This window comes from Siphateles boraxobius, unplaced genomic scaffold (genome assembly GCF_051911475.1).
Source record: "Siphateles boraxobius isolate OS27281-9 unplaced genomic scaffold, OSU_SipBor_1 198, whole genome shotgun sequence".
Taxonomy (NCBI): Eukaryota; Metazoa; Chordata; class Actinopteri; order Cypriniformes; family Leuciscidae; genus Siphateles; species Siphateles boraxobius.
The window spans coordinates 1,130,189-1,142,500 of NW_027508808.1; the positions used below are offsets into that span (position 1 = coordinate 1,130,189).

General features: G+C 40.0%; 2 protein-coding genes across 5 annotated transcripts in view; one reads left to right on the top strand and one right to left on the bottom strand.

Annotated features, from left to right (window-relative positions):
* mob2b (MOB kinase activator 2b) overlaps window positions 1–4,846 on the top strand; it is a 54,925-nt gene extending 50,079 nt beyond the window's left edge. For all 3 annotated transcript variants that reach the window (XM_077235560.1, XM_077235559.1, XM_077235558.1), the window contains exons 3-5: window positions 26–119; window positions 1,535–1,659; window positions 3,485–4,846. In XM_077235560.1, the coding sequence (XP_077091675.1) occupies window positions 26–119; window positions 1,535–1,659; window positions 3,485–3,756 (491 nt within the window). In that variant the 3' untranslated portion in view covers window positions 3,757–4,846. The remainder of the gene's footprint in view (window positions 1–25; window positions 120–1,534; window positions 1,660–3,484) is intronic.
* A 1,250-nt stretch (window positions 4,847–6,096) lies between these two features.
* abcc8b (ATP-binding cassette, sub-family C (CFTR/MRP), member 8b) overlaps window positions 6,097–12,312 on the bottom strand; it is a 77,420-nt gene continuing 71,204 nt past the window's right edge. For both annotated transcript variants that reach the window (XM_077235542.1, XM_077235541.1), the window contains 3 exons: window positions 9,089–9,222; window positions 7,121–7,183; window positions 6,097–6,326 (listed from right to left, as the gene is read on the bottom strand). In XM_077235542.1, the coding sequence (XP_077091657.1) occupies window positions 6,189–6,326; window positions 7,121–7,183; window positions 9,089–9,222 (335 nt within the window). In that variant the 3' untranslated portion in view covers window positions 6,097–6,188. The remainder of the gene's footprint in view (window positions 6,327–7,120; window positions 7,184–9,088; window positions 9,223–12,312) is intronic.

Here is a 12,312-nt window from a genome sequence, read left to right on the forward strand (position 1 = left end):
TGTGTGTGTGTGTGTGATTTCTCAGCCACGACGTTCTTCAACCTCATCAACCTTCAGTACAGCACCATCTCTGAGTTCTGCACAGGAGACACGTGCGCAGCCATGACCGCATGCAACACGTGAGTATCTATTATTCACACACACACACACACACACACACACACACACACACACACACACACACACACACACACACACACACACACACACACACACACACACACACACACACACACACACACACACACTCTCTGATCCATTATTGAGCCTGTGCAGCCGCCACTCGACACTCGTCTGCAGGCACTCAGGGGTCGTGACCTGTGGCTGAGGTCGCGACCTCTTGGAGAGAATGTAAAAAAAGCTTTAATGATTATACTTTTTTTAATTACATTTGTATAAATTTTTTTTCAATTTTATGTTGTTTTTGTATTATATTTCCTATTATTTCTCAAATAAATTTTATAATTATACAAATTTTTCAGATTTAGTTTTTATACTTTATATATTTTTTTCTATTTTATATTTAATGTCATTTTTGTAATATATTTCCTATTATTCCTCAATGTACTAATGCACATTGTATCGATTTTTTTTTTTTTTTTTATTTTTTTTTGGATGATACAAAATGATAAATAAAAAAAGTCTATAGTCTATTTCAGTAATGATGATGGTATCCTCTGCTGGTTTTGTTTATGATACGACACTGTCAGTCCGTAAATAAAATAGTGTTCAAAAGTTTGGGGTCGGTAAGATTTTTTTTTTCTTTCAAAGAAATTAATACTTTTATTTATCAGAGATGCAGTAAATTGATGAAAATTGACAGTAAAGACATTTATAATGTTAGAAAATATTCCATTTCAAATAAATGTTGTTCTTTTCAACGTTGTATTCATCAAAATTACTGAAAAATAAATTGCATCACAGATTCCACCAAAATATGAACTGCTTTCAACAATGATGATAATAATTATAAATGTTTCTTGAGCATCAAATCCTCATATTATAGTGATTTCTGGAGGATCATGTGACTCTGAACACTGGAGTAATGATGCTAGAACTAATATACGGAATGGAGTGGTTTTAATTCGATGCGTTTTATTGTTGTGCCAGAGATTCGTTATGTTTATGATGTGTGTGTGTGTGTGTGTGTGTGTGTGTGTGTGTGTGTGTGCTGATGGGAAAGGGAAGGATCTCCAGGGTTTACTGAAGCATTATGGGAAGATGCGCTAACAGTCAGTTTGGTTAATGAACAACCACAGAGAGTGTGTGAGAAAAAGAGATGGGTGATGGATGATGAGTCGAGAGATTAACACACGTTTATTTCTATTGGGAAACGGTCATGTGATCACTGGTTTTAGATTTAAGAATCATCTCTCTCTCTCTCTCTCTCTCTCTCTCTCTCTCTCTCTCTCTCTCTCTCTCTCTCTCTCTCTCTCTCTCTCTCTCTGTCTCTCTCTCTCTCTCTCTCTCTCTCTCTCTCTCTCTCTGTCTCTGTCTCTCTCTCTCTCTCTCTCTCTCTCTCTCTCTCTCTCAGGACGTATTTTTGGTATGATGAGAAAGGGAAGAAGACTAAATGCACAGCTCCTCAGTACGTGGACTTCGTGATGAGTTCGGTCCAGAAGCTGGTGACGGACGAGGACATCTTTCCCACTAAATACGGTGAGTGAGTCTCTAGCGCCCCCTGCAGGCTGGAGGAGGACACTCACGGCATTTTAGTCAATCGCTAATAAACTCACACACACATTGATGGTTGCATGGATAAATGCTTAAGAAATTGAGTTAAAAATAAAAAATTGCTGTAGTTTTATGAAATATTGTATATATATATATTTAAACTGCAACGTTTTAGTCTTATGACCCATATAATTTTAAAACTGTGATTTCCAGGCCTGGATGGGAACTTTTATTCTTAATATATATAATCTTATACTGTAAAAAAACAATAAATAAAAAATAAATATATATATATCAGCACAACGATTTTCAACGTTATTTATAATACTAATAAATGTTTTTTGAGCATTAAATCATATACTGATTTCTGAAGGATCATGTAAAATTCAGCTTTAATCACAGGAATAAATTACATTTTACTATATATTCACATAGAAAACAGATATTTTACATTGGAATATATATATATATATATATATATATATATATAGTGCTCTTAATTTGATTTGAGGTGATATGATCAAACTCTTGTACATTTAATATCTGTGTGTGTGTGTCGTACATTAATATCTGTGTGTGTCGTACATTAATATCTGTGTGTGTCGTACATTAATATCTGTGTGTGTCGTACATTAATATCTGTGTGTGTCGTACATTAATATCTGTGTGTGTGTCGTACATTAATATCTGTGTGTGTGTCGTACATTAATATCTGTGTGTGTCGTACATTAATATCTGTGTGTGTCGTACATTAATATCTGTGTGTGTGTCGTACATTATCTGTGTGTGTCGTACATTATCTGTGTGTGTCGTACATTAATATCTGTGTGTGTCGTACATTAATATCTGTGTGTGTCGTACATTAATATCTGTGTGTGTGTCGTACATTATCTGTGTGTGTCGTACATTATCTGTGTGTGTCGTACATTATCTGTGTGTGTCGTACATTATCTGTGTGTGTCGCCATTATCTGTGTGTGTCGTACATTAATATCTGTGTGTGTCGTACATTAATATCTGTGTGTGTGTCGTACATTAATATCTGTGTGTGTGTCGTACATTAATATCTGTGTGTGTCGTACATTAATATCTGTGTGTGTCGTACATTAATATCTGTGTGTGTCGTACATTAATATCTGTGTGTGTCGTACATTAATATCTGTGTGTGTGTCGTACATTAATGTGTGTGTGTGTCGTACATTAATGTGTGTGTGTGTCGTACATTAATATATGTGTGTGTCGTACATTAATGTGTGTGTCGTACATTAATGTGTGTGTCGTACATTAATATCTGTGGGTGTGTCATACATTAATGTGTGTGTGTGTGTGTGTGTGTGTGTGTCGTACATTAATGTGTGTGTGTGTGTGTCGTATATTAATGTGTGTGTATGTGTCGTAAATTAATGTGTGTGTGTGTCGTACATTAATGTGTGTGTGTGTGTGTGTGTGTGTCGTACATTAATGTGTGTGTGTCGTACATTAATGTGTGTGTATGTGTCGTACATTAATGTGTGTGTATGTGTCGTATATTAATGTGTGTGTATTTGTCGTAAATTAATGTGTGTGTGTCGTACATTAATGTGTGTGTGTGTGTGTCGTACATTAATGTGTGTGCCGTACATTAATGTGTGTGTGTGTGTGTGTGTGTCGTACATTAATGTGTGTGCCGTACATTAATGTGTGTGTGTGTGTGTGCCGTACATTAATGTGTGTGTGTGTGTGTCGTACATTAATGTGTGTGCCGTACATTAATGTGTGTGTGTGTGTGTGTGTGCCGTACATTAATGTGTGTGTGTGTGTGTCGTCCTCAGGTAAAGAGTTCCCCAACACCTTCGACTCGCTGGTGAAGAAAATCTGCAGGTATCTCTTCCACGTTCTGGCGCACATCTACTGGTCCCACTACAAGGAGACGGTGGCCATGGACCTGCACGGACACCTGAACACACTGTACACACACTTCGTAGTGTTTATACGGGAATTCAACCTGATGGACCCGAAGGAGACGTCGATAATGGAGGACCTGACGGAGGCCCTGTGTACGCCTCTGCCTCCGGTCCCACAGAACCACGTGAGCGAGAGATGAGCCCGCGCTCCAGCCGCACCTGTGCCACGCCGGGGCCGGAGGACTACCGCAGCGCTCCGGAGAACCCTTACAGAACACTGATGTCTTTAGGACCCAGTCAGGAGCGCTCGAGCCGGGCCGGAGGACCTCCGAGGTTTAACCCTTTAACCGAGATGCTTTTCCCTTTCCTTCCCGACTTTCCCGCTCTGTGAACCGAACATGACGCGCACTCGTCTCTCTGATCGAGAGAGCGAGAGAAAGAGTGGCGGATGTTTTAGGTTTTCCGTGAGTCGCGATGAACTTTGTGAGATAATCGGACCTTTTCCTTTTATTTAATTTATTTGTTTTTTTTCTTTTTAGTTGCTATTTTTCCGAGCTTCATACGATCAGCACTTTTCCCCTCTCTTGGTTTAATAAGGGTGTCGGCCTGGTCCTCGTACGGTATAAAGGTTTCTTTCTCATTTTTTATAGGGTAAAAGGGTGTGTGTGTGTGTGTGTGTGTGTGTGTGCGTGTGTGTGTTCAAGGCTTTTGCACTCAGGATCTGAGAGAGCTGTTAATGCTACCTGCTCACCCGTTAGCCTCTCGTGTCACTTTACTCGTCATATAGCAGTTCCCATCATCCGTAAACGGGATGGCCTTGTGTTGCATCATATTAGCATGTTAACCACTGTAGCGAGTCTCCAGCGCCGGCTCGTGTGTGTTCCGAGACATCGAGTCTCTGGAAAAGCGTCTCGGGTCTGTCATGCCTCGTAATGAAAAGACGATTTGCGAACGGAAAAGAATGTACACTTAGTCTCTACGTACTGATCGCAAAGATTATTATTATCGTCGAGAGAGAGAGAGAGAGAGAGAGTGACGGATGATTTAGTTTTTTCCTCTGTCGCTGTTCGGAGGAGTTGTGTCGCGATGAACTCCGTGTGAGATGATCGGACCTTTTCCTTTTATTTAATTTATTTCTTTGTTTTCTTTTTCTTTTTAGTTGATATTTTTTCAGGGCTCCTCAGTTCTGGCTTTTTGTTTTATGTATTTTAATAATACTTTAAGTTAAAAGCGATTTAATATTTTAAGCTCTGCAAATTATAACCTAATAAAATATTTAAAAGTCACAAACTATGGTATTTAGTGTCTTGTTTTTCATCAGTGGACTCTGGAAGTGCTTTAGTTTCATGTGTCATCAGTGTTATTTTTGATAATGTTTAACAGTGGAACTCCTGGTGAAAAACTACGTTACCCATAATTCTCCACTCCACCAATCAGAGAATGGAAACCAGAAGAGCTCCGCCCAATCGCACGGTAAAGCATGCTTGTGTTGATCTGATCTTCAGTTTTGCTTTAAATCAAAGTTTGTAATGTTGGGATTCACCTCGAGATGGTTTGTTCGGTTCATGGCTCACAACGTTTAAAAAATCCCAATTGGAAAACTAACAAAGGCTGCTGAAAAAGTGTGGACATTTATTCATTTAGCAGATTTAACTATCTTACGCATTTAAATCTCTGCTTTAAATGCCTTTAAAACCCTGCGCTTTCCATGGTTTGACACCTTTAGAAATATATCGTGCTTTTGTGATAATCTGAATCATGTACACTAAAATTGTATAAAGACTGTACTGATAGTTTTCATTATGTAGGTACAGGTGTATTTGCATCACTACAGCAAACACTAAAATAAATGAATAAAATACAAATTTGGTATAATTTATAAAAGAAATGTCAAATATTAGATTATTAATTAATAGCAATTTTTAAATTATTTTAATCATTCATTTTATTCATTTATTAATAGCAAAATTATTTTATTAATGTAAATCAAATTTGTATTTTATTATTTTTAATCATTTATTTATTTAAAAAATACAACGCAAATGTTTTATAAATTAATAAAACAAATAGCAAATATTAAATAAATGACACAAATACCAAATATATGATTTTTTTTGCTAATAATGACTAAAATAAATAAATAAAAATACAAATTTGATGTAAATGAATAAAACGAATACCGAATATTAGATTAAATTCCTAAAATAAATAGACTGAAATAAAAAAAATATAACAGTAGAAAAAAAAATTTATAATAACATTTCCTAAATAGAAATTTACACATTTAGAATACTTATTTTTTACCATATAAATTGGGTCTTAATGCATGAAAAATGTGCCTTTTAAATCTGAGGTTTGGTGTCTTAAAGACTGAAACTGTCCTAAAGTCCACACTGAATACACTTTTAAAAGGGGGCATTTTATAAAAAAACAAATTAAAAAATTAAAATAAATTTTAAAAAAATCACATACAGCACATTTTTATTTCTGATAGTTTAGTTCTTTCGATAGAGCCTCGCTACAGATCACCAATATGCAGATAATTCTGCAATTCAGCATTTTATTATTTTACAAGAAACGAATACAAACCATATAAAGCCATAAAGATCCACATTCTCCATGATCATCATCTTTATTTGTCGGCTCTTACAAACGCAGAGAAAACGCTGTCCTTCTGCTCCAGAAGCACGTCAGGCTCATCGTACTCCACGATCCCGCCGCGCTTCATCACGATCACCACGTCTGAGCCCAGGATAGTGTGAACGCGGTGCTGTGCCACACACACACACACACACACACACCAGTTTCAGGTTAATGAACGCCGTGGAGGACTTTAAAATTCACAGGTTATCATTCATCAACCTCAAATATGGCTTATAAGTCGCCCTGATGTTAACTTAGACAAATGTGTGCGCTATTATTAGACGTATATGTAAGTGTTTGTGTGGAGAGTGTGTTACTGTATGACATACAGGCATATGTCATACATTTTGGTCATACACATAAGAGTAATGCAAACTGTAAAGAGTCTACTTTTATTTAATATTTTTAACTCACAATAACAACAAAACGATGTGTTTTTGTAAAATAATGGTGTTTTCTGTCGATTCGGTCTCTGAACTGGAGAGCATTACATAAACGAACCGAAACTCTGCGTATACTCGCCTCACAGACATGAGATATATATCTATAGAAAGCTTGACATATCTAGATTTTAATAAACGGATTCAAATGTAAACTAAATATTCTTATGTAATCGGTATGAAACGTGCATATTGGACACTAATAATCATTACGTTTGCCAGTGCGCTGTGACGAGCTGATTAGGCGATGTATTTTATATAGGCAATTAAAGGTGCATTATTATGATTTATGGCTTATTAATATAAATGCGCGATTAGTCGACTAATGGCCTAAATGAACGACGACTATTCGACTAGAAACACATTTAGTTGAGGGCAGCCTGTAAATAAGAACTTGTTAGTTGTCAGTGATTTGCTCAGTTAAATAAAGGTGAATTAATAATAAAGTAATAATTGTAGTGAGAGAGATGCAGATACTCACTGCGATGGTCACCACTGTTCGGTCCGCGAACGCCGTCATGACCACTTTCTGCAGAATACTCTCCTATAAGAGCAAAACATGAGATTACATCAACTTCACATGCAGAAAACAGGCTAACACTTTATTTTACAGTGTCCTTGTTACATACGTTACATGTAATTACTGTAGTAATAAGAGTAAATTATGCATAATTACATGCAATTAACCCTAAACCTAATCCTACCCTAACCCTATAGTAAGTACATGTTGTTAATTATTACTCAGCACTTAACTATATAATTACACTAACAATGACACCTTAAAATAAAATGTGACCGAAAACCGATACTGAGATGCTCCGCGGGAACTAGGGGTGCTGAGTTTTTCATTTTCCAGCTTTAAAGATTATTTCATTTTTTTATGAATAATGTTATGTCGTTGAATATGGTTTTATGACTTTGATAAATGAACGTGGGCTATTTCACAAGCCGATCTGGCATGGAGTGAGTGATGTGATTATGTCTGAGAACTGATGTGACACTCATTTAATGCATGTGAAAAACTAAATCTAGAAGTCTTGATCAGCGTTAGGGGCTGTTCACACACACACACACACACACACACACACACACACACACACACACACACACACACACACACACACACACACACACACACACACACACACACACACACACGATGAACCGTGTTCGAGGGACCAGTCATGTGTCCGTCAAACACACAGCGCTTCACAGCCGTTGCAGATCACACACCCAGCACTAATTCATCCTCGTTAACCACTTCGCTAAAACACTCGCACACGGTACCTTTCTTTCCTTACGCTTGATACGTTTTGAATTCTCATTTTTTATTTCTCTCTCGGACACGTTTTGCCTCCATTTCTGCTTTAAAAAGCGTGAGGAAAAATGAGGAAAAAATACGTTTTAAATATGCAAATACGTTTAGAGAATGTATTTAATATTTTTCATAATATTAAATACATAATGTGACCCTGAAAACCATGGGTCAATTTTTTAAATTGAGATTTATACATCATCTGAAAGCTGAATAAATAAGCTTCCCATCGATGTATGGTTATGCCACTATTTATCAGAGATACAACTATTTGAAAAGCCGTTTCCTACGGTAGAAAATTTACAAACATGATCTTTATTTAATATCCTAATGATTTTTGGCATTAAAGAAAAAATCTATAATTTTGACCCATACAATGAATTGTTGGCTATTGCCACAAATATACCCGTGCGACTCACGCCTGGTTTTGTGATCCAGGGTCACATGTTTTGTCAGGGGGGTGCTGGGGTATTTTAAACAAAACCCTAATATGAAACAGCCCAAACAAGAAGATGAACATACAAATAAATGAGGACAAAGATACTCATGACACACTTTAAAGATCTGCATCTTAGCTTATGATACTCATCAGGAGTTTGAACGGGGAAAAAGATCTCTATGCGTTTTACTTGAACTTATTTTAACTTGAGCGTTACGTTTTTGAAACAGTTAAACACATCTAGCACGTTCACACAGAAAAACAGTGGAAAAGTAGAAGAGTGCAATGGAAAAACGTGTGTGTGTGTGTGTGTGTGTGTGTGTGTGTGTGTGTGTGTGTGTGTGTGTGTGTGTGTGTGTGTGTGTGTGTGTGTGTGTGTGTGTGTGTGTGTGTGTGTGTGTGTGTGTGTGTGTGTGTGTGTTAAACCAAAGGCCAATCAGGCATTCCTCAGTGTTGATGTATTAGAGATGCGCATCAGCTCTTGTGTCGCCGAGTCCACTGTTGAAGGTGATCATCATTTATCATAACGCTTGACACTTAGGAATGTTTGCATTTTGACCGTCGGGTACGGGTCGGGTCGGGTACGGATATCTAAATCAGAGAAAAGGGTGATTGGTTTTTGTCTGTGGATTGGGGTGACGCTGGAGCTGATCCGCGCATCTCTAGTCCCCGTGTGTCTGAGCTGTGGCTCTCACTGTGGCCATGTCGATGGATGCTGTGGCTTCGTCCATGATGAGGATGCTGCTCTTCCTCACGAAGGCTCGAGCGAGACAGAAGAGCTGACGCTGACCCTGACTGAAGTTCTCCCCGCCCTCCGTCACCACCGCATCTGAGGAGCGACACACACACACACACACACACACACACACACACACACACACACAGACACACACACACACACAGTCAATGCATAATACAGCATCTGAGGAGCGACACACACACACACACACACACACACACACACAGACACACACACACACACAGTCAATGCATAATACAGCATCTGAGGAGCGACACACACACACACACACACACACACAGTCAATGCATAATACCGCATCTGAGGAGCGACACACACACACACACACAGTCAATGCATAATACCGCATCTGAGGAGCAACACACACACACACACACACACAAACAGTCAATACATAATAAAAGCATCTGAGGAGCGACACACACAACTCACACACACCCGGTCAATGCATAATACCGCATCTAAGGAGCGACACACACACACACACACACACAGTCAATGCATAATACCGCATCTGAGGAGCGACACACACACACACACACACACACACACACAGTCAATGCATAATACCGCATCTGAGGAGCGACACACAACACACACACACACACACACACACAGTCAATGCATAATACCGCATCTGAGGAGCGACACACAACACAAACACACACACAGAGTCAATGCATAATACAGCATCTGAGGAGCGACACACAACACACACAACACACACACACACACACACACACACAGTCAATGCATAATACCGCATCTAAGGAGCGACACACAACACACACACACACACAGTCAATGCATAATACAGCATCTGAGGAGCGACACACAACACACACACAGTCAATGCATAATACCGCATCTGAGGAGCGACACACAACACAAACACACACACAGTCAATGCATAATACCGCATCTGAGGAGCGACACACAACACAAACACACACACAGTCAATGCATAATACCGCATCTGAGGAGCCACACACAACACACAAACACAGTCAATGCATAATACCGCATCTGAGGAGCGACACACAACACACACACACACACAGTCAATGCATAATACAGCATCTGAGGAGCGACACACAACACACACACAGTCAATGCATAATACCGCATCTGAGGAGCCACACACAACACACACAACACACACACAGTCAATGCATAATACCGCATCTGAGGAGCGACACACAACACACACAACACACACACAGTCAATGCATAATACCGCATCTGAGGAGCGACACACAACACAAACACACACACAGTCAATGCATAATACCGCATCTGAGGAGCGACACACAACACAAACACACACACAGTCAATGCATAATACCGCATCTGAGGAGCGACACACAACACACACAACACACACACAGTCAATGCATAATACCGCATCTGAGGAGCGACACACAACACACACACAGTCAATGCATAATACCGCATCTGAGGAGCGACACACAACACACACACACACACACAGTCAATGCATAATACCGCATCTGAGGAGCGACACACAACACACACACACACACAGTCAATGCATAATACCGCATCTGAGGAGCGACACACAACACACACAACACACACACAGTCAATGCATAATACCGCATCTGAGGAGCCACACACAACACACACAACACACACACAGTCAATGCATAATACCGCATCTGAGGAGCGACACACAACACAAACACAGTCAATGCATAATACCGCATCTGAGGAGCGACACACAACACACACACACACACAGTCAATGCATAATACCGCATCTGAGGAGCGACACACAACACAAACACAGTCAATGCATAATACCGCATCTGAGGAGCGACACACAACACACACACACACACACAGTCAATGCATAATACCGCATCTGAGGAGCGACACACAACACACACACACACACAGTCAATGCATAATACCGCATCTGAGGAGCGACACACAACACACACAACACACACACAGTCAATGCATAATACCGCATCTGAGGAGCCACACACAACACACACAACACAAACACAGTCAATGCATAATACCGCATCTGAGGAGCGACACACAACACACACACACACACAGTCAATGCATAATACCGCATCTGAGGAGTGACACACAACACACACAACACACACACACACACACAGTCAATGCATAATACCGCATCTGAGGAGGGACACACAACACACACAACACACACACACACACACACACACAGTCAATGCATAATACAGCATCTGAGGAGCGACACACAACACACACAACACACACACACACACAGTCAATGCATAATACAGCATCTGAGGAGCGACACACAACACACACACACACACACACACAGTCAATGCATAATACCGCATCTGAGGAGTGACACACAACACACACAACACACACACACACACAGTCAATGCATAATACCGCATCTGAGGAGGGACACACAACACACACAACACACACACAGTCAATGCATAATACCGCATCTGAGGAGCGACACACAACACACACAGTCAATGCATAATACCGCATCTGAGGAGCGACACACAACACACACAGTCAATGCATAATACCGCATCTGAGGAGCGACACACAACACACACACACACACACACAGTCAATGCATAATACCGCATCTGAGGAGCGACACACAACACACACACACACACACACAGTCAATGCATAATACCGCATCTGAGGAGCGACACACAACACACACAACACACACACACACACAGTCAATGCATAATACCGCATCTGAGGAGCGACACACAACACACACACACACACAGTCAATGCATAATACCGCATCTGAGGAGCGACACACAACACACACACACACACAGTCAATGCATAATACCGCATCTGAGGAGCGACACACAACACACACACAGTCAATGCATAATACCGCATCTGAGGAGCGACACACAACACACACACACACACACAGTCAATGCATAATACCGCATCTGAGGAGCGACACACAACACACACACAAACACAGTCAATGCATAATACAGCATCTGAGGAGCGACACACAACACACACACACACACACAGTCAATGCATAATACCGCATCTGAGGAGCGACACACAACACACACACACACACACAGTCAATGCATAATACCGCATCTGAGGAGCGACACACAACACACA